The sequence below is a fragment of the Bos grunniens genome, chromosome 10, assembly GCF_055505025.1.
Source record: "Bos grunniens cultivar Pamir isolate PY7600 chromosome 10, Bosgru_T2T1.0, whole genome shotgun sequence".
NCBI classification, from domain to species: domain Eukaryota; kingdom Metazoa; phylum Chordata; class Mammalia; order Artiodactyla; family Bovidae; genus Bos; species Bos grunniens.
In genome coordinates this window covers 49,352,291-49,374,838 of record NC_141174.1, presented here as the reverse complement: position 1 = coordinate 49,374,838, position 22,548 = coordinate 49,352,291, and the positions used below count along the sequence as shown (strand labels likewise).

The following is a 22,548-nucleotide window of genomic DNA, read 5'->3' as shown; positions in this document are numbered from 1 at the left end:
TGATCCCATTCCTTGGCACATATCCAGAGAAAACTATAATTTAAAAAAGATACATGTACCCCAGTGTGCACTGCAGCATTATTTACGATAGCCAGGACATGGAAGAAGCAACCTAAATGTCCCTCAACTGAGGAATGGATAAAGATGTGGTACATATATATAATGGAATATTACTCAGCCATAAACAAGAATGAAATAATGCCATTAGCAATGACATGGACAGACCTAGAGATTATCATACTGAGTAAAGTAAGCAAACACACAAAGACAAATATCAGATGATGTCACTCATATGCAGAATCTAAGAGAACAAATGAACTTATCTATAAAACTGAAACTGAGTCACAGATCTAGAAAACAAATTTATGGTAATGAGGAAGTAAGGGGTGGGGAAGGGATAAACTGGTAGACTGGGACTGACATATACATACTATATATGAAATATGTAACTAATAAGAACCTCCTATTAGCTCAAGAAACCCTACTCAATACTTTGTAACAGCCTATATGGGAAAAGAATCTAAAAAACAGTGGAGATATTATATATATATATGTATATATTACTCACTTTGCTGTACAGCAGAAACTAACACAACATTGTAAATCAATTATACTTCAATAAAATAAAAAACCTCACACATTCTCAAGTCTCACCCCATACTACCGAATAATAAAATCTGTGGCTGGGACCCAGGAATCTGTTTTAATAAGCCCTCCAGGTAATTCTGACATGTGCTCAAGTCTGACAACCAGTGCCCTGGTAATATAGCCCCTTGTGTTATATATATATTGGAAAACTGATGTTCAGAGAAGGATTTAAAAGACTTGAGAGACAAGAAACATTTTTCCGCCATTTATTCCCACAGTGTCTGGCATGTAATATGGGCATACAATAAAGATTTGTTGGAGGAAAAAATGAATGCCTCCTCCAAAGAGTTGTGCTATCACCTAATGATGGTGCTAGTCCAAACAATATAAACCTAACTTACCAGAAATATACATATTCCTAATGAGTGTGTTTCTTTGAAAAGATATGTTCACCATGACATCAAGAATTATAATTTTTTTTAATTTTATTTTATTTTTAAACTTTACATATTTGTATTAGTTTTGCCAAATATCAAAATGAATCCATCACAGGTATACATGTGTTCCCCATCCTGAACCCTCCTCCCTCCTCCCTCCCCATACCAATAATTTAAAAACTATTACTTTTGAGTGTTGCGTAAAAAAGGAAGTTACCAAAGGTGACCACTAACAAAACTATTCCGTTTTTCCATACCTTGTTATTTTGCCGTAGTTTACTTAACTCTAGTTTATACTTTTCTGCTTCTTCTAGAGCTCTATTTAAGCGAACTTCCATGGCACTTTGACTAGCAACAGCCTGTTTTTGTAGTCTTCTTTTATTCTCTAATTCCTGTACAGCAAAAGAAACAGATAAAACATTTATAAACATAAGTTCTCTCTGATATTTTCAATATTTTCCATTTCTATATTCCTCGCTTTCTCCTAAATTATACACAGACACATAAACGGCCAGAGACTGAACACTGAATGATAGAGGTTTCAGGGAATTCCCACGCTGAATTGGTTTTAGGAAAATATATCCTTAAAGATATAGTCACAAATCAGGCTTTCAGATTGCTTTTTGTTTGGAATTTTCTGCCTCTTTTTACTGATCCCAAGATATAGTATACATTTCTTCTGTATTTACTTTATAAACAACTTTTTATAACCATAGTTCTCTTGGAAACCTCCCAAAACACCAATTTAAGACATAAATTCTCTCATTAATATTGTGCTTGTGTAAACCCGATAAAATATATCATTTAAGAAATATCTGTTAAATACAGAACATTCTACATTAGCCAGATAAGAAAACCCCAATTCTGAGCAAAAACAACAGATTTTAAGGATAATTTTTCACATCCTGGTGTGGGTTTAGACCTGCACTTCTTCAAACAGACTAAGAGCTGCTGTTGAAGAATCTACAGGCCACACAGGAAGAAACATGAACATACAGAATAAACTCCAAATTCCATCCCAATCTGGCACCATAATCTCATCTACTCCTACAAATGTACCTTCAGCTCTATGGGCAGTACTTGCTTGGATCTCTCCTGAAGAGTCATGATGTTTCTTGCCTCTGACCTTTTGCTCATGCTCTTCCTTCTGCCCTGATTTCTCTCCACCCCTCATTTTTAACTCGCTAACACCTATTCATCCTTTAACCCTCAGTTAGGGCTATACACTAGGGTTTTACCTTCTCCCAGGAGCCTTTCCTCACTATCTTCTCAGGCTGGATGAAGTACCCTTTCTTCAGAGATTCTATGGCACATTGATACATGTATCATAGTGCCTGCTTGTGTGGAACTGATCTCCATTTACTTAATTTCCCTCACTATCCTGTAAGCTCCTTGAAGATAGGAAGTACTTTAATTTCTATGTTCCTAGCACTTCGGTGGCAAATAAAAAGCACTAATACCATGTTTACTGAACTGAATTTATTTTGTAATACTTAACTCACTCTACTTTGCATGCCCTACAATGTCTAGTACATCGCATTATACAAAGCAGATAATAAATATCATGGAATTGAAATGATGCAGTTAATAACAGAGTTGTCTGTTTTCTTCTAATTTTTTCTCCTGGCTATATCACTATGTTTTATTTGAAAACTGATCTCCTTGGCTCTGAGTAATTAAGGGGAAAACAAAACAAAACACATGCTGCTCTTTATGCAGGTTTCTAAACAAATCAAACTGTGTCTGGATACCATCTGCTCTCACCAGCCTTCTTCACAGCTTTGTGGGTGGTAGCGACACTAAGAGCAGCCTGACTTCTCTCACTGTTCACATGGAAAAGGCAGATTCTCATTAGCTACCAAGGCCACAGTTCTTGCTGCTTCATTTCAGCCTCTTCTCATAAGAATACAGAAATCAATCTTTGCCCTTCTCTTTCTTGCTAGAGACTCTGTAACCTACTCCACAGAAAAATGAAAACCCTTCTTTACCACATGATGGTCCCCTATCAATAAATCAATACTAAATCAATACTGCCCCATTTCTTGGGAAAAGTGAAAAAGAAAAAGGATACAAGAATAGTAAAGTAGGAAATAAAGTTTTCCTATATGAGAAAATCCACGAAGCAAAGGGTTAATCTTATCAAAAACTTGAAAAGCTTTCTGTTTTCAGCTATGCTTAAGTACTTTTTACAAAAGAAAGTACAGACAAGATACCAATGTTATTATTGAGTATTTTTAAGATGAAAACTCTCTCCTACAACAAGTTTATTATTACCCTATAAATTAAGAAGTTTACATGTTGCTAGAGAAAAATTTTATAAAATCACAAGTCCTGAAGTTTATACTAACTTTAAAAGGAAAAGCTGGATAGCTTATAGAAAATCAAGTCTAACTTTAAAACTCAAATACTAAGATATCCAAGAAGAAATAATTTGTGATTGTTCCATAATTTTTAATGCATTCATAAGGCACTGGGAGAGTACAAAAAAGAGGTATATACTGGTAACCAAGTGAAATGAAAGTCACTCAGTTAGGTCCCACTCTTTGGGACCCCATGGACTATAAAGTCCATGCAATTCTCTAGGCCAGAATACTGGAGTGGGTAGCCTTTTCCTTCTCCAGGGTATCTTCCCAACCCAGGGATCAAAAACCCAGTCTCCATCGAATTCTTTACCAACTGAGCTATCAGGGAAGTCCTAGGTAACCAAAGTACAAGTCAAATATAGCAAATGCTTCAAGAGTCACACAGCCACAGTAATTCAGATGAGGAATAATCAGATAAGGACAAATAAATGAGCAGACAAGGATCTAGAAACAAGTGGCTGAGGCTCAAAACACAATAAATTTGGAACAGAAAACCTGACAGCTGTGATCAATTCAGTTCCTACATCTGAAATTGGGAGTAATATATATGTCTAATAGGTTTTACTTATTCAACACATTTATCCAGCACTTACTAAATTGCCAGTATTATACTACATGATGGGGTGTCCCTGATAGCTCAGACAGTAAAGAATCTACCTGAAATGCAGGAGATCTGGGTTTGACCTGCGTCAGGAAGAACCCCTGGAGAAGGAATTGCTACCCACTCCAGTATTCTTGCCTGGAGAATTCCATGGACTGGGGAGGATAGCAGGCTATAGCCCAAGGTGCTGCAAACAGTTGGACATGACTGCGTGACTAATACAACAGCAACAATACTACATGATGGACACATGATAATTAACCAAAGTTCTACTCTCATAAAGGTTGCACTCTAGAGGAAGATACAGATGATAAACACATACCTACTTACTCATATGTAACATCTTATAGTAATAAGGCCTATGAAAAAAAGGGTAAGAGGACAGAGTAGGGAATTTCCTGGCAGTCTGGTGGTTAGGACTTTGTGTTTCCACTGCCATGGGCCTACATTTAATCCTTGATCAGGGAACTAAGATCCCACAAACAGCTTGGCATGGCCAAGAAAAAAAAAAAAAAGAGGACAGAGCAATGGGTAAGAGACATAATTATTTAAGATATAGCAGTTAGGGGAAGGCTTCCAAATGAGGGAATGATTCATGTCTAGATCTGGAGGAACAAATAAGACAAAGAACCTGAGGTAGAAATCCATGTGACATATTCAAAGATCACATTCAAAGGTCAGTGTGGCTTCACATGAGTGACACATGCAGTTTTAGGCCTTGAGATCGCAGAAACAGTCAGGGAGATGTTAGACAGACCTTGTAAACCCTACCTCAAAGTTTGGATTTTATTCTGAATGACATGAAAAATCTCTGGAGTGTTTTAGTAGGGTGTGTGTGTGTGTATGTAGATCTAAGTTTTTCTAAGGATTGCAATTAACCCTTGAACAACATGGGTTTCAACTATGTGGATCCATTCACATGTGGAAACTTATCAACATTAAATACTACAGGAATACATGGTCTACTGCTGGTTGAATCTGTGGATGTGGAACTATGGAGACACAAGTACAAAGGAACTGAGAACACACAGGGCCTGGGGCTCAAAGAAAGATCACAGCAAGAAGTGGAAACATGGAAGTGATGAACATATGGATGGTACACCAAGCCTTGGAAATGAATGACGTATCTCAGAACTGGATGAAGAAAGAGAAAAGAGTCAAGGACTGAGCCTTGGATACTCCAACATGGAAAGGTCAGGAAAACAAGGAGGCAAATTATGAGTGTGATGCTCCATAAGTTAAATCAAGTGTTTAAGGAGGAAGAATGTTGGTATCAATTACTATGAATAACAAAAACTGACTAGAACTGTCGATGTGAATTACTGAGAAGCAGAGTAGAGATGGAAGTCTAATTTTTAATTTCAAGAGAATGGCAAATGATGAATAGAGAAATTGAGCATAGATAACTATTTTAAGAAGCTCTGCTATAAAGTGGAGTAATGATACAGGGCTAGAGATAATTATGAGATCTAGGGAAGTTTTTAAAAATATACATATTGGAGATCCTATGGCATGTTTGTATGCTAATGCAAATAATTACACAGAGTAAATTTGATTTTTGCAAGAGAAAGAAAGATAGGACAATCATAGGAGCAAAGTCCTTGAGTAACAGAGACTGTATGGGATCCAGTGTACAGTGAGGTGATAAGCTTTAGACGAAAGAGGGAGTAATTCATCATAATGAGGGGGAAAGCAGAGTAGATGAGGGTACAGAGACCAAGAGACTGACAGTAAAATTTGCTGTTTTCTTAGTAAAATAGGGGGGAAAAGTCATGAACTGAGAATAATAACATTGGAAGAGGCACTGGATACATGAGGGGAAAATATTACCTGTTTAAAAATCAGCTCTGACAATGGGAGAGGAAACTGACTTCTCAGAAAGTAGGAAAGGACAGCACTACACTTGATATTTATAAATAAAATTAAAGTAGCACCCATCTGGTTGGCTGTACACTTAGGCAGGGAGTATGGGGGGGATTAGGTTGGGTTTTGCCACACAGCAGTAGCAGGGAAATTAAGAATATATTCAATAGATAACATAAGTCATGTACCATGGAACCAAAGTTGGGGAAGAAGGATATAAACAACATGGGGGAAGGAGTAGAGCTATGTAATAAAATATATAAAAATGAGACTACACAAATATTAATATATATGTTGCTGCTGCTATTGCTAAGTCGCTTCAGTCATGTCCGACTCCGTGAGACCCCAGAGACGGCAGCGCACCAGGCTCCCCCATCCCTGGGATTCTCCAGGCAAGAACACTGGAGTGGGTTGCCATTTCCTTCTCCAATGTATGAAAATGAAAAGTGAAAGTGAAGTCACTCAGTCATGTCCAACTCCTAGCGACCCCATGGACCGCAGCCTACTAGGCTCCTCCGTCCATGGGATTTTCCAGGCAAGAGTACTGGAGTGGGGTGTCACTGCCGTCTCCAAATATATATATATATATATGGTAGATATACAAATATTAAACCAAGCCAAGGGAAGAATCGTATCATGATTTTACAGGACACATATAGGCAAACATGCAAAAAAGCTTTCTTTGCAAGATAAGGAAATGACTTGAAGGAGGTGAGAAAATGCTTTTGAGGAGTTTTTATTATGAAAGCAGAAAAGAAGAAAGAAGCTTTAGGAAATGACACAGAGATCATTTTTCCTGAAGCAAGGTAACTAAAGGGCAGACTTTTTTTTTTTTTAAGTGAGTTACTAATGTTAATAGGAGTGTTAATATGACATATTCACAATAAGAGAAACTTGTGGAGTGTACCAGCAAGTTTATTTTAACCAAAAAACAAAATAAAACTGAGATTAAGTCTTCCAGCCATGAAGAAATAATAAATAGCTAATATAAAAAGGCACTGTAAACAGCTAGAAATAATGACTAAAATATGTTAAGTAACTATTTACAGATACTGGAAAACAGTAGGGTTGTGATTCCTGAGAAAAGGGAAACAAATGAGTTTTACAATCACCCCAGCATTCCTTTGGGAGACAATTTTCACACAGTACCTACAGGGAAGAGAAAATGCAAAAAGAGTCCAGAGGTCCACTGAGTTGAGGAAACAGATCAGAGTTGAGGAGACTGAAGCAGCTGGGAATTTATATGAAGGTTCAAGTAAGGAGGAACTACATTAGGAGAGAGCGTCACAAATCTACATAGGAGGTCCCCTGAGTCTACTGTGGACTAGGCCACACCTTAATACATGAAAACCCAACAAGGCCAGACAAAAAACAATTGGGGAGCTGTAAATACAGCAAATCCCATAGGTCATACAGGGCAGGAAGACATTTGAGCTCTAACTAGCCAGAATGGACAGTCCTCAATGATCATCTGGGGTATTTGGTGGAGATCATGAAAGGTCTCTTGTGTTGTTGGAAGACGGTGTTTGTTAGGACCAGTGCATTTTCTTGGCAAAACTCTATTATTCTTTGCCCTGCTTCATTCCATATTCCAAGGCCAAATCTGCCTGTTACTCCAGGTGTTTCTTGACTTGCTACTTTTGCATTCCAGTCCCCTATAATGAAAAGGACATCTTTTTTGGGTGTTAGTTCTAAAAGGTCTTGTAGATCTTCATAGAACCATTCAACTTCAGCTTCTTCAGCGTTACTAGTTGGGGCATAGACTTGGATTACTGTGATACTGAATGGTTTGCCTTGGAAACGAACAGAGATCATTCTGTCGTTTTTGAGATTGCATCCAAGTACTGCATTTCGGACTCTTTTGTTGACCATGATGGCTACTCCATTTCTTCTGAGGGATTCCTGCCCGCAGTAGTAGATATTATGGTCATCTGAGTTAAATTCACCCATTCCAGTCCATTTCAGTTTGCTGATTCCTAGAATGTCAACATTCACTCTTGCCATCTCTTGTTTGACCACTTACAATTTGCCTTGATTCATGGATCTGACATTCCAGGTTCCTATGCAATACTGCTCTTTACAGCATCGGACCTTGCTTCTATCACCAGTCACATCCACAGCTGGGTATTCTTTTTGCTTTGGCTGCATCCCTTCATTCTTTCTGGAGTTATTTCTCCACTGATCTCCAGTAGCATATTGGGCACCTACTGACCTGGGGAGTTTCTCTTTCAGTATCCTATCATTTTGCATTTTCATACTGTTCATGGGGTTCTCAAGGCAAGAATACTGAAGTGGTTTGCCATTCCTTTCTCCAGTGGACCACATTCTGTCAGGTCTCTCCAGCATGACCCAGCCATCTTGGGTTGCCCCATGGACACAGCTTAGTTTCATTGAGTTAGACACGGCTGTGGTCCTAGTATGATTAGATTGACTAGTTTTCTGTGAGTGCGGTTTCAGTGTGTCTGCCCTCTGATGCCCTCTTGCATCACCTACCGTCTTACTTGGGTTTCTCTTACCTTGGGCGTGGGGTATCTCTTCACGGCTGCTCCAGCAAAGCGCAGCCATTGCTCCTTACCTTGGACGAGGGGTATTTCCTCACCGCCGCCCTTCCTGACCTTCAACGTGGGATAGCTCCTCTAGGCCCTCCTGCGCCCATGCAGCCACGGCTCCTTGGACGTGGGGTTGGTCCTCCCGGCCACCACCCCTGGTCACCAGATGGTCAACACCGAAATCATATTGATTATATTCTTTGCAGCCAAAGATGGAGAAGCTCTATCCAGTCAGCAAAAACAAGACCAGGAGCTGACTGTGGCTCAGACCATGAAATCCTTATTGCCAAATTCAGACTTATATTGAAGAAAGTAGGGAAAACCACTAGACCATTCAGGTATGACCTAAATCAAATCCCTTATGATTATACAGTGGAAGTGAGAAATAGATTTAAGGGCCTAGATCTGATAGAGTGCCTGATGAACTATGGACAGAGGTTCGTGACACTGTATAGCAGACAGGGATCAAGACCATCCCAATGGAAAAGAAATGCAAAAGAGCAAAATGGCTGTCTGGGGAGGCCTTACAAATAGCTGTGAAAAGAAGAGAAGCAAAAAGCAAAGAAGAAAGGAAATATATAAGTATTGGAATGCAGAGTTCCAAAGAACAGCAAGAAGAGGTAAGAAAGCCTTCTTTAGCGATCAATGCAAAGAAATAGAGGAAAACAACACAATGGGAAAGACTAGAGATCTCTTCAAGAAAATCAGAGATACCAAAGGAACATTTCATGCAAAGATGGGCTCGATAAAGGACAGAAATGGTATGGACCTAAAAGAAGCAGAAGATATTAAGAAGAGATGGCAAGAATACACAGAAGAACTGTACAAAATAGAGCTTCACGACCCAGATAATCATGATGGTGTGATCACTCACTTAGAGCCAGACATCCTGGAATGTGAAGTCAAGTGGGCCTTAGAAAGCATCACTACGAACAAAGCTAGTGGAGGTGATAGAATTCCAGTTGAGCTATTCTAAATCCTGAAAGATGATGCTGTGAAAGTGCTGTACTCAATATGCCAGAAAATTTGGAAAACTCAGCAGTGGCCACAGGACTGCAAAAGGTCAGTTTTCATTCCAATCCCAAAGAAAGGCAACGCCAAAGAATGCTCAAACTACCGCACAATTGCACTCATCTCACACGCTAGTAAAGTAATGTTCAAAATTCTCCAAGCCAGGCTTCAGCAATATGTGAACCATGAACTTCCTGATGTTCAAGCTGGTTTTAGAAAAGGCAGAGGAACCAGAGATCAAATTGCCAACATCCGCTGGATCATGGAAAAAGCAAGAGAGTTCCAGAAAAACATCTATTTCTGCTTTATTGACTATGCCAAAGCCTTTGACTGTGTGGATCACAATAAACTGTGGAAAATTCTGAAAGAGATGGGAATACCAGACCACCTGGTCTGCCTCTTGAGAAATCTGTATGCAGGTCAGGAAGCAACAGTTAGAACTGGACATGGAACAACAGACTGGCTCCAAACAGGAGAAGGAGTACGTCAAGGCTGTATATTGTCACCCTGCTTATTTAACTTCTATGCTGAGTACATCATGAGAAACACTGGACTGGAAGAAACACAAGCTGGAATCAAGATTGTCGGGAGAAATTTCAATAACCTCAGATATGCAGATGACACCACCCTTATGGCAGAAAGTGAAGAGGAACTCAAAAGCCTCTTGACAAAAGTGAAAGTGGAGAGTGAAAAAGTTGGCTTAAAGCTCAACATTCAGAAAATGAAGATCATGGCATCCAGTCCCATCACTTCATGGGAAATAGATGGGGAAACGGCGGAAACAGTGTCAGACTTTATTTTTCTGGGCTCCAAAATCACTGCAGATGGTGACTGCAGCCATGAAATTAAAAGACACTTACTCCTTGGAAGGAAAGTTATGACCAACCTAGATAGCATATTCAAAAACAGAGACATTACTTTGTCAACAAAGGTCCGTCTAGTCAAGGCTATGGTTTTTCCTGTGGTCATGTATGGATGTGAGAGTTGGACTGTGAAGAAGGCTGAGCGCTGAAGAATTGATGCTTTTGAACTGTAGTGTTGGAGAAGACTCTTGAGAGTCCCTTGGACTGCAAGGAGATCCAACCAGTCCATTCTGAAGGAGATCAGCCTTGGGATTTCTTTGGAAGGAATGATGCTAAAGCTGAAACTCCAGTACTCTGGCCACCTCATGCGAAGAGTTGACTCATTAGAAAAGACTCTGATGCTGGGAAGGATTGGGGGCAACAGGAGAAGGGGACGACAGAGGATGAGATGGCTGGATGGCATCACTGACTCGATGGATGTGAGTCTGAGTGAACTCCGGGAGTTGGTGATGACAGGGAGGCCTGGCGTGCTGGGATGCACAGGGTCTCAAAGAGTCGGACACGACTGAGCGACTGATCTGATCTGATCTGATCTGATGAAAGGTCTCTTTAGGGGAAGCATTAAGGGTAGAGTTGAACTATCTCTGAAGGCTGCTCTAGACACACTCTCATAAAACTGAAAAACAGGCCTCAAAAGGATTAAACTGGCAAATAACTACCTATAAAAATCCAACACTGTCTTCAAAAAGCACACTAAATAGAATCATTCAACAATAGCATTCAGTAAAAAAGCACTAACCAAGCCAAGAACCCAAGGCAAATATGACCAACATCCAGAAGAAAAAAATCAGTCCATAGAGACAAATCCATAAGTGAGAAATATAACGGGTCCAGCTAACAAGGCTGTCAAAGAGCTACTTTAATTATACATAAGTGGTTAAAGCAAAACATTAATTTAATGAGAAGATAAATTGAAGATGCAAAGGAAAGTCAAATGGAACTTCTATAGATGAATATATAAAAATGAGTATCTCTGCTTAGGTATAGGGGCATACTAGACATTACAGGTAGCCCAGACAGTAAAGAATCTGCCTGCAATGCAGGAGACCCGGGTTCAGTTCCTGGGTCAGGAAGATCCCCTGGAGTAGGAGATGGTAACCCACTCCACTATTCTCACCTGGAGATGAGCCTGGTGGGCTACCGTCCATGGTGTCACAGAGAGTCAGACACAACTGAGCAACTAACACTAACAGACAGTACAAAGAAAAGATCAGTAACCTAATGAAGATAGCAATAGACTATCCAAATAAAGAACATAAGAAAAAAAAAGGCTAAAAGAGCTCATCAGTAACCTAAATACCATTGATATTATTAATGTGGAAATATCAAGTAATTTAACAGAAGTATAATTATAGTCTCAAGTCGGGGAGTGAGGTAGGAACCCACAGATTCAAAAAGCTTAACAAGGGCTTCCCTCGTAGCTCAGTGGTTAAGAATACACCTGCCAATGCAGGAGACATGGGTTCAATCCCTGGTCCAGGAAGATCCCACATGCCAGAGGGCAGCTAAGCCCATGAGCCACAACTACTGAGCCTGTGCTCTAGAGCCCAAGAGCTGCAATTATTGAGCCAACATGCCACAACTACTGAAGCCTGAATGCCTAGAGCCCAGTGCTCTGCAACAAGAAAAACCACTGCAATGAGAAGTCCATAAGTTCAGTTCAGTTCAGTTCAGTCGCTCAGTCGTGTCCGACTCTTTGCGACCCCATGAATCGCAGCACACCAGGCCTCCCTGTCCATCACCAACTCCCAGAGTTCACTCAGACTCACATCCACCGAGTTGGTGATGCTATCCAGCCATCTCATCCTCTGTCGTCCCCTTCTCCTCCTGCCCCCAATCCCTCACAGCATCAGAGTCTTTTCCAATGAGTCAACTCTTGGCATCAGGTGGCCAAAGTACTGGAGCTTCAGCTTTAGCATCATTCCTTCCAAAGAAATCCCAGGGCTAATCTCCTTTAGGATGGACTGGTTGGATCTCCTTGCAGTCCAAGGGACTCTCAAGAGTCTTCTCCAACACCACAGCTCAAAAGCATCAATTCTTTAGCACTCAGCTTTCTTCACAGTCCAACTCTCACTCCATACATGACCACTGGAAAAACCATAGCCTTGACTAGACAGACCTTTGTTGGCAAAGTAATGTCTCTGCTTTTGAATATGTTATCTAGGTTGGTCATGCACTGCAACAAAAAGTAGCCCCCACTTACTGCAACTAGAGAAGTACCCACACAGCAATGAAGACCCAGCACAACCAAAAATAAATAAATAAATAAACTTATTTAAAAACAAGTTAGGGAAGAAAAGCTCAACAAACTTCAGGCAGAATACAAACTCCATACTGAGAAAACTGAGAAAGCACATCATTATGACATTGCTGAAAACCACCAACAAAGACAGTGTCTTAAAAACAGAGAAAAAAGACACACTGCCAAAAAAAAAAAAAGACACACTGCCTACAAAAACTGGAGAAGGAAATGGCAACCCACTCCAGTGTTCTTGCCTGGAGAATCCCAGGGATGGGGGAGCCTGGTGGGCTGCCGTCTATGGGGTCGCATAGAGTCAGACATGACTGAAGAGACTTAGCAGTAGCAGCCTACAAAAATAGAACGAAAAGAATTACTGTGGACTTTTAGTCAGAAACTATACAACATATAAATCAGAGTATATCTTTAAACAAAGAAAACAAAAAACAGTCAATTGATAATTCTATACCTTGTGAAAAATACCCTTCAAAAATTAAAGCACTCAAAAACACACAAGTTTATACAAAAACTGATAAAATCTGAATAATGTCTATGGATTGTACCAATGTCAGTTTCCTCATTTTAATGCTGTACAATTATGTTAGGTATTAGCCTTGAGGGAAACTGAGTGAAGGGCACACAGGACTTCTCTGTACTGTTTTTGCTACTTCACATCAATCTATAATCACTTCAAAATAAAAAGTTTTTGTTTTTTCAGGTAAGGAAAAACAGTCTTTTACAGAGAAACAAAAAAAGAAATAGTGACTAGTAAACTGGCACCACAAAAATTGAAAAGGTAGTTATTTCAAAAAAAAGAGAAAAGGTACGTATTTCAAGCAGAAGCATGGAAAAACATCCAGAGTGAAGAATACAAGAAATGGCAAATATCTTCATCTCTTTAAAATACAAATGACTGTTAAAAGAGAAAATGTTGTGTGATATATGACATTTAAAGATAAATGTATGACCACAAAAGAAGCAGATAGAGTATACTGTGAGAGTGTTATGTTATATGTGAAATACTATAACATGATTTGAAGGTAGACTGTAATATGTTAAATATGTATATTATAAACCTTAAATCTAAACCTAGCTATAGCTAATGTTGGAGAAAAATGGAATACTAAAAAATATTCAATTCAAAGGAGGAAAAAGTAACAAAGAACAGTTCAGAAAAATAGGAAACAAATAGGAAGATAGCAAATTTAAATCTAAACACCAAAAACTGTATTAATGTACATGAACTAAACATTCCAATAAGAGACAAAGGCTGTCAGAGTGGATAAAGAAGCAAAAGTCAATTATGTGGTTTCTGTAACAAACTCATTTTCAGTAGAGACAGATTAAAAGTAAAAAGATGACAAAAAGTCAAGATGGAGGAGTAGGAGAATGTGGAGTTTATCTCTCTCCAGATGCATTAAGAATCATCTATAAATGGAACAGTTCTCACAGAGCACTAGCTGAACACTAGCAGAGGAACTCAGACACCTAAAAGGACATGAAAGATCCCCACATAACCAGGTAGGACAAAAGAAAGACAGGAAAAGGAAGAGCAGAGGAAGAGGGACAGGACCAGCACTTCCGGGTGGGGAGCTAAAGCAGAAGAGAGGTTCCTGCACCTGATGAAGCCCCCTTATTGTTGGGGAAATCAGAGGGGAAAGAAGGGGAGCTTCGGGTGTTATTCAAAGGAGAGCAGAGCAACAGTCTGAGGCAGGCAGGACCAAGTGAGACCTACAGGGAAGACGGGTTTGGTGCTGGAACTTGGCATTTAGAGACGAAACCTGGGGAGAGGACTCTAGTTAGTTGCAGGGAGATGGTCTGAGGGGACAGGAGTGAGGAAATCCACAACCTTGAATGCTTGTGGAGGAAACACTGAAGAGAGGCGTCATTGTTGAGTGATGAGAGAGGGGTGGAGCCATTTGTAGCCTCTCTCCCCAGGCACCGGCCTTTCCTCCAAAGGCACTAGGAAGGGCTCTGGCTAGGGCCAGCTCTCTCATGCCATGGTTGCCAGCTTCCCTCTGAGCCCCTCGTCCCCACTGGGGCTCCAGCAACTCCAGCTGCTGATGCCTCCACACCCCTTCCTCACTGAGGTGGATTCCTATGTTCTGGGGCAGCCTCAGGAGCAGACTCCTATGCGTGGCCCACATGCAGAGGTGGGGCTCAAACTACAGCTGGGCCCCAGGGGCTGTGCAACTAAGAAACCTCTCCTCCCAGCTGGGCAACCTAGAACCGACACCACCACAACAGCCTTTGTATACTAAGTAAGTACCTACAGAACATCTGAATGGATAATGAGTAGTTGTGCAGCCAAGACAGGTCTTACCTTTAGCAGCTTTACACTTTGTGAGCATATACATGGGGGCTGGGCCAGGCCAGAGGATGAACTCCCCTCATCGTGCCTACAGTGGATCCATATCCATGATAACTGCATCCTGCGACCTGACTTCAATGGATCTGTGCTGGTGGCCTGGTGAAAATAACATCTGACAGACACTAGGGCCAACTACCAGCATATCCACAGTTAAGGTGGGGCCCAGAGCAGTGCCAACAGCAGTGGACTCTGAGAGCTCATACAACAGGAATGACATAACAGCCCATACCCACTGGTGAACAGCTCCAGAGGAGGAATACTCAGTGGCTTTCCTCCCAGTGGGAATGCTCCAATTCCAATTTCTTACATATGCAGATCAAAAACACACCTAAGAAACAGACCTGGGGGCCTCTAATCCAACAACTACGGAATAGAACCCACCTCTGACAGGGTAGCGACAACAGAGCACAAGGGAGGCCCTGCTCAACATCCAGTGCATACGCTGGTTACCACAACGTAATCACACCTCCTGTAGAGGGGGTAACTGCCAGCATACACAGCAGAAAGAAGTGGCAGACACCTACACTAAAAACAACACACGCACCAAGAAATAGTACACCTACAAAGGCTACACAGGCATGTTTCTACATAAAATAGCCCTCAAATACAGTCTGAGGGTCTGGCACTGGGTGGAAGAACCCTTGGGGCATAGTCTTAAAGGCCAGCAGGACTTTAGGAGTGTAGGAATTCCACAGGGCTGGGGAAAACAGAGATTCTACTCTGGAGGGTGCACACAAGGTCTCACGTGCACTGGGATCCTGCAAAGAGCAGTACCTCAACAGGAACCCAGGCTACACATACCAAGGGGTCTGAGGTCAACTACGACTCACCATGAAGGCAAAGACACTGGTGGGGGAAGTCCCAGGGAAACAGATCTGAATGAGCTCTCTTGGAGGTCCACATTTTGGCACCAAGATCTGGCTACACCCAACAACCTGCAGGCTCCAGTGCTGAAAGCCTCAGACCAAACAACCACCAAGATGGAACACAGCCCATTACAGAAAATAGGATGCTGAAAGTCATACTGAACTCACAGCCACTGAAAAACACACCCCATGACATGGCCTTGCTCATCACAAGGGACAAGAGCCACCTCTACCCACCAGTGGGTAAGTACCAATCCCTCCCACCAAGAAGTCTGCATAAGCCCCTAGACCAACCGCACCCACCAGGGAGCAGACACCAGAACAAGATGAACTAAGATTCTACAGCCTCTGGAAAGGAGACCTCAAACACAGAAGGTTAGACAAAATGAGACAACAGAGTAATACGCTAAAGAGGAAGGAACAAGCTAAAAACTCACAAGAACAACTAAATGAAGAGGAGACAGGAAATCTACCTGAAAAAGAATTCAGAGTAATGATAGTAACAATGATATCCAAAATCTTAGGGAAAAAATGGAGGCAACCTGAATACACCACCAAAGATCAAATCGCAGGAGAACAAAAGAGGAAGGGAATAAAAAGATCTACAAGTTCAGTTCAGTTCAGCCGCTCAGTCGTGTCCAACTCTTCGCGACCCCATGAATCACAGCACGCCAGGCCTCCCTGTCCATCACCAACTCCCAGAGTTCACTCAGACTCACATCCATCGAGTCAGTGATGCCATCCAGCCATCTCATCCTCTGTCGTCCCCTTCTCCTCCTGTCCCCAATACCTCCCAGCATCAGAGTCTTTTCCAATGAGTCAACTCTTCGCATGAGGTGGCCAAAGTACTGGAGTTTCAATTTTTATATCTTCTTGGATTGATCTCTTAAACATTATGTAATGTCCTTCCCTGTCTCTTGTAATAGTCTTCAAAGTCTATCCTATCTTATATTAGTATTGCTATTCCTGCCTTCTTTTGATTTCCATTTCCATGGGATATCTTATTCCATCACATCACTTTCAGTCTATATGTGTCCCTAGGTCTGAAGTGGATCTTTCATAGGCAGCATATATACAGGTCTTATTTTTTATCCATTCAGCCAGTCTATGTCTTTTGTTTGGAGCATTTAAACCATTTACATTTAAAGCAATTATGGATGTGTATACATACATACACATAAATAAAAATTGTATATATGCTTCCCTGGTGGCTCAGACGATAAAGAATCCACCTGCAATGCAGGAGACACGAGTTCGATCCCTGGGCTGGGAAGATCCCCTGGAGAAGGGAATTGCTACTACTCCAGTATTCTTGCCTGGAGAATCCCATGGAGAGAGGAGCCTGGCAGGCTAAAGTCCATGGGGTCGCAAAGAGTTGGACGCACTGAGTGACTAAGCACCTCAATGTATAAGGCAAATGCTAATAGCCACAAAGGGGAAAACCAACAGTAACACATTAGTAGTGGGGAACTTTAACACCTCACTTACACCAACGGACATCATCCAAACAGAAAATTAATATGGAAACACAAGTCTTAAATGTCACATTACACCAGACAGACTTAACTATTAACTATAGGACATTCTATCCGAAAGTAGCAGAATGCACTTTATTCTTAACTGTACATGGAACAATCTCCAGGATAGGTCACATCTTGGGCCACAAATAAAGCATCAGTAAATTTAAGAAAGATGAAATCATATCAAGCATCTTTTCCAACCACAACTCTGTAGGATTAGAAATCAACTACAGAAAAAAAAAAAAATATATATATATATAAAACACAAACACAAAGAGGCTAAACAACCAGTGGATCACTACAGAAATCAAAGAGGAAATCAAAAAATGCCTAGAGACCAATGAGAACACAACAACCCAAAACCTATAGGAGGCAGCAAAAGCAGTTTTAAGAGGGAAGTTTATAGCAATACAATCTTACCTCAGGAAACAAGACAAATCTCAAATGAACAACCTAAACTTAAAGCAACTACAGAAAGAACAACGAACAAAACCCAAAGTTAGTAGAAGGCTAGAAATCAGAAACCTCAGAGCAGAAATAAATGAAATAGAGATGAACAGAACAATAACAAAGATCAATAAAACTAAAGGCTGGTTCTTTGAGAAGATGAACAAAATTGATAAAGCTTTAGCTACATTCATCAAGAAAAAAGTGAGAGGACTCAATAAAACTAGAAATGAAAAAGAAGTTACAACAGACATTATAGAAATACAAACGATCATAAGAGATTATTACAAGCAACTAAACAGAAATAAAATGGACAACCTAGAACAAATGGACAAATTCTTAGAAAGCTGCAATCTTCCAAAATTGATCCAGGAAGAAATAAAAAATATGAACATATCAATTACAAGCACTGAAATTGAAACTGTTATTAAAACCTTCCAAAAAACAAAAGTCCAGGACCAGATGGCTTCACAAGAGAATTATATGATGCATTTAAAGAAGAGTTAACACACACTCCTCTGAAACTCTTCCAAAAAGTAGTAGATGAAGGAATACTCCCAAGCTCATTCTATGAGGCTATCATCATCCTGATATCAAAACCAGACATCTATCACCAAAAAAAAATTATAGGCCAACAACAAACAAATGAAAAGATGCTCAACATCACTGATTACTGTATTGTAAAAATACAATGAGGTATCACTTCATACTAGTCTGAATGGCTACCATCAAAAAATCAACAAACAAATGTTGGAGAGGGTGTGGAGAAAAGGGAATGCTCTTGGACTGATGGGGGAAATGTTAATTGATACAACCACTATGGAAAACAGTATGGAGGTTCCTTATAAAACTAAAACTATCATATGACCCAGCAATCCCACTACTGGGCATATACCATGAGAAAACCATAATATAAAAAGATGTTAATACATGTACCCCAATGTTCACAGCAGCACCATTTATAGTAGCCAGGACATGGAAGCAACCTAAATGGCCACTGAGAGATGAATGGATAAAGAAATGTGGTACATACATACAATGGAGTATTACTCAGCCATAAAAAGGAATGAAATTGGGTCATTTGTAGTGATGTGGTGAACCTAGAGACTGTCCTACAGAGTGAAGTCAGTCAGAAAGAGAGAAACAAATATTGTATATTAATGCATACATATGGAATCTAGGAAAATAATACCAATGACCCTATTTGCAGGGCAGGGATAGAGATGCAGACTTAGGAGAACAGAATTGTGGACACAGTGAGGGGAAGGAGAGAGTGATGAATTGAGAAAATATCACTGACAAATATGCACTACCATGTGTAAAATAGACAGCTAGTGGGAAGCTGCTGTATAGCATAGGGAGCTCAGTCCATGCTTTTTGATGACCTAGAAGGTGGGATGGGAGGAGGAATTGGAGGGAGGCTCAAGAGCAAGGGGATATATGTATACATATAGCTGATTAACATCACTGCACAGTGAAAATGAACACATTATAAAGCAATTACACTCCAATGTTAAAAAAGAAAAAATAATTACATACTAATATCACTAAAGAGCACTAAACAACTGAATTCAACAACACATTAAAAGGATCATTCACCATGGTCAAGTGGGATTTATCCTAGGGATGCAAACATTCTTCAACATAAGTATATCAATCAATGTGAAAAACCACATTAAAAACTGAAGAATAAAAACCACATGATCATCTCAATAGATGCAGAAAAAGCTCTTGACAAAATTCAACACCCATTTATGATAAAAACTCTCCAGAAAGTGAAGGGTTTCCCAGGTGGTGCCTGTGGTAAAGATCCCCCCCCACCACCTGCTGCCAATGCAGGAAACATAAGAGATGTGGGCTCAATCCCAGGGTCAGGAAGATCCCCTGGAGAAGGAAATGGCAACTCACTCCAGTATTCTTGCCTGGAGAATCCCATGGACAGAGGAGCCTGGTGGGCTACAGTCCACAGGGTCAGAAAGATTTGGACATGACAAAAGCAACTTAGCATGCACTCTAGAAAGTGGGCACAGAGGGAATCTACCTCAACATACTAACAGCAATATACAACAAACCTATAGCAAAAATCATATTCAATGGTGAAAAACTGAAAGCATTTCCTCTAAGATCAAGAATAAGACAAGGTTGTCTACTCTCACCACTATTATTCAACACAGTTTTGGAAGTCCAACTACAGCAATCACAGAAGAAACAAAAGGAACCCAAATTGGAAAAAGAAGTAAAACTATCATTGTTTGAAGATGACATGATATTGTACATAGAAAATCTTGAAGATGCTACCAGGAAACTACTAAAGCTCATCAATGAATTTGATAAAGTTGCAGGATACAAAATTAATACACAGAAATCTCTTGCATTCCTATACACTAATAACAAAAGGTCAGAAACCAAAATTAAGCAAATAACCCCATTTTCTGTCACATCAAAAAGAATAAGACACCTAAGATTATATCCATGTAATGAGGCAAAATTTATACTCATATAAGTATAAAATACTAATGAAAGAAATCAAAGATGACACACAAACAAATGGAGAGATGTACCAAATTCTTGGATTGGAAGAATCAAAATTATCAAAATGAGTATATAACCCAAAGTAATCTACAGATTCAACGTAATCCCTATCAAACTACTAACAGCATTTTTCACAGAATTAGAACAAAAAATATTTACAATTTGTATGCAAACACAAAAGACTGCGAATAGTCAAAGCAATCTTAAGAAAAATGGAGTTAGAGGAATCAGGCTCCCTGACTTCAGACTATACTACAAAGCTATAGTAATCAAAACAGTATGATATAAGCACAAAAACAGAATATACATCAATGGAACAGGATAGAATGTCTAAAGATAAACCCACACACCTACAGTAACATAATCTATAGCAAAGGAGGCAAGAACATACAATGGAGAAAAGACAGTCTCTTCAATTAAGCAGTGTGGGGAAAATGAACAGCTACATGTAAAAGGATGAAATTAGAACATTCTTTTGGAGAAGGCAATGGCAACCCACTCCAGTACTCTTACCTGGAAACTCCCATGGATGGAGGAGCCTGGTAGGCTGCAGTCCATGGGGTCATGAAGAGTCAGACACGAGTGAGTGACTTCACTTTCACTTTTCACTTTCATGCATTGGAGATGGAAATGGCAAACCACTCCAGCATTCTTGTCTGGAGAATCCCAAGGATGGAGGAGCCTGGTAGGCTGCCATCTACGGGGTCACACAGAGTCAGATACGACTGAAGCGACTTAGCAGCAGCAGCAGAACATTCTTTAAAACTATATGCAAAAGTAAACTCAAAATGGATTGTTGTTGTTGTTCAATCACTTAATTGTGTCTGACTCTTTGTGACCCCGTGGACTGCAGCATGCCAGGTTTCCCTATCCTTCACCATGTCCCAGAGCTTGCTCAAACTCCTGTCCATTGAGTTGGTGATGCCATCACCATTAAAGACCTAAATGTAAGCCCAGATACTATAAAATTCTTAGAGGAAAACACAGACAGAACATTCTCTAACATAAATTGCACCAAGATCTTTTTTGATCCACCTCCTAAAGGAAATTAAAAACAAATAAATAAATGGGGTCTGATTAAACTTAAAAGCTTCTACACAGCAAAGGAAACCATAAAGAAAACAAAAATACAACCCACAGAATGGGGAAAATATCTGCAAATGAAGCAACTGACAAAGGATTAATCTCCAAAACATACTAACAGTTTATGCAGTTCAATATTAAAAATAAATAAATAAAAAATGGGCAAAAGATCTAAATAGACATTTCTCCAAAGAAGACATATGGAAAGCCAAGAGGCACATGAAAATATGCTCTGCTGCTGCTACTGCTGCTAAGTCGCTTCAGTCGTGTCCAACTCTGTGCGACTCCAGAGATGGCAGCCCACCAGGCTCCCCTGTCCCTGGGATTCTCCAGGCAAGAACACTGGAGTAGGGTGCCATTTCCTTTTCCAGTGCATGAAAGTGAAAAGTGAAAGTGAAGTCACTCAGTCGTGTCCGACTCCTAGCGACCCCATGGACTGCAGCCTACCAGGCTCCTCTGTCCATGGGATTTTCCAGGCAAGAGTACTGGAGTGGGTTGCCATTGCCTTCTCCGAAAATATGCTCAACATCACTAATTACTAGAGAAATGCAAGTCAAAACTACAATGAGTATCACCTCGCACCAATCAGAATGACCATCATCAAAAAACTCTACAAATAGTAAATGCTGGAGGGAATGTAAACTGGTATAGCCACTATAGAGAAGAATCAGGACGTTCCTTAAAAAAACTAAACAAAGAACTATCATATAATTCAGCAATCCCATTTCTGTGCATATCTCTGGAGAAAACCATAACTCAAAAAGATAGCTGCACCCCAATGTTCACTGTAGCACTATTTACAATAGCAAGGCCATGGAAGCAACCTAAATGTCCATCAACAGAAGAATGGATAAAGACGATGTGGCACATATATACAATAGAATATTACTCAGCCATTAATAAGAATGAAAGGATGCCTTTTGCAAGGACATGGATGGACCTAGACAATGTCATACTGACTGAAGTAACTCAGCCGGAGAAAGACAAATGTCATATGATATCTGTTATATCTGTAATCTTAAAAATGGTACAAATGAACCTACTTAAAATGTTTTGTAAATACAGATGTAGAAAACAATAGGTACCAAGGGGGCAATTTTAACAAAGAATTCAGCACAAGCACTCCTCTCTCAATAGCTGATAGAACAATAAAGACAGAATACTTGAACAATACTGTCAACAAATTTGACCTAATACATATTTATAGAAAACTAC

The 22,548-nt window shown here is 40.1% G+C and overlaps 1 protein-coding gene across 32 annotated transcripts in view; it reads right to left on the bottom strand.

Annotated features, from left to right (window-relative positions):
* The window catches only part of TEX9 (testis expressed 9), a 231,209-nt gene that overhangs the window by 34,442 nt on the left and 174,219 nt on the right, over positions 1–22,548 (bottom strand). For 31 of the 32 annotated variants that reach the window (XR_015134598.1, XR_015134596.1, XR_015134589.1 and 28 more), the window contains one exon: positions 1,283–1,417. Coding sequence is in view for 22 of the 32 variants with exons in the window: in XM_086321123.1 (XP_086177249.1) it covers positions 1,283–1,417 (135 nt within the window). In the remaining 10 variants the exon portion in view is untranslated. Of the gene's footprint in view, positions 1–1,282; positions 1,418–12,657; positions 12,865–22,548 lie in introns of those variants that run through there. The other variant, XM_086321127.1, reaches the window with a different exon arrangement.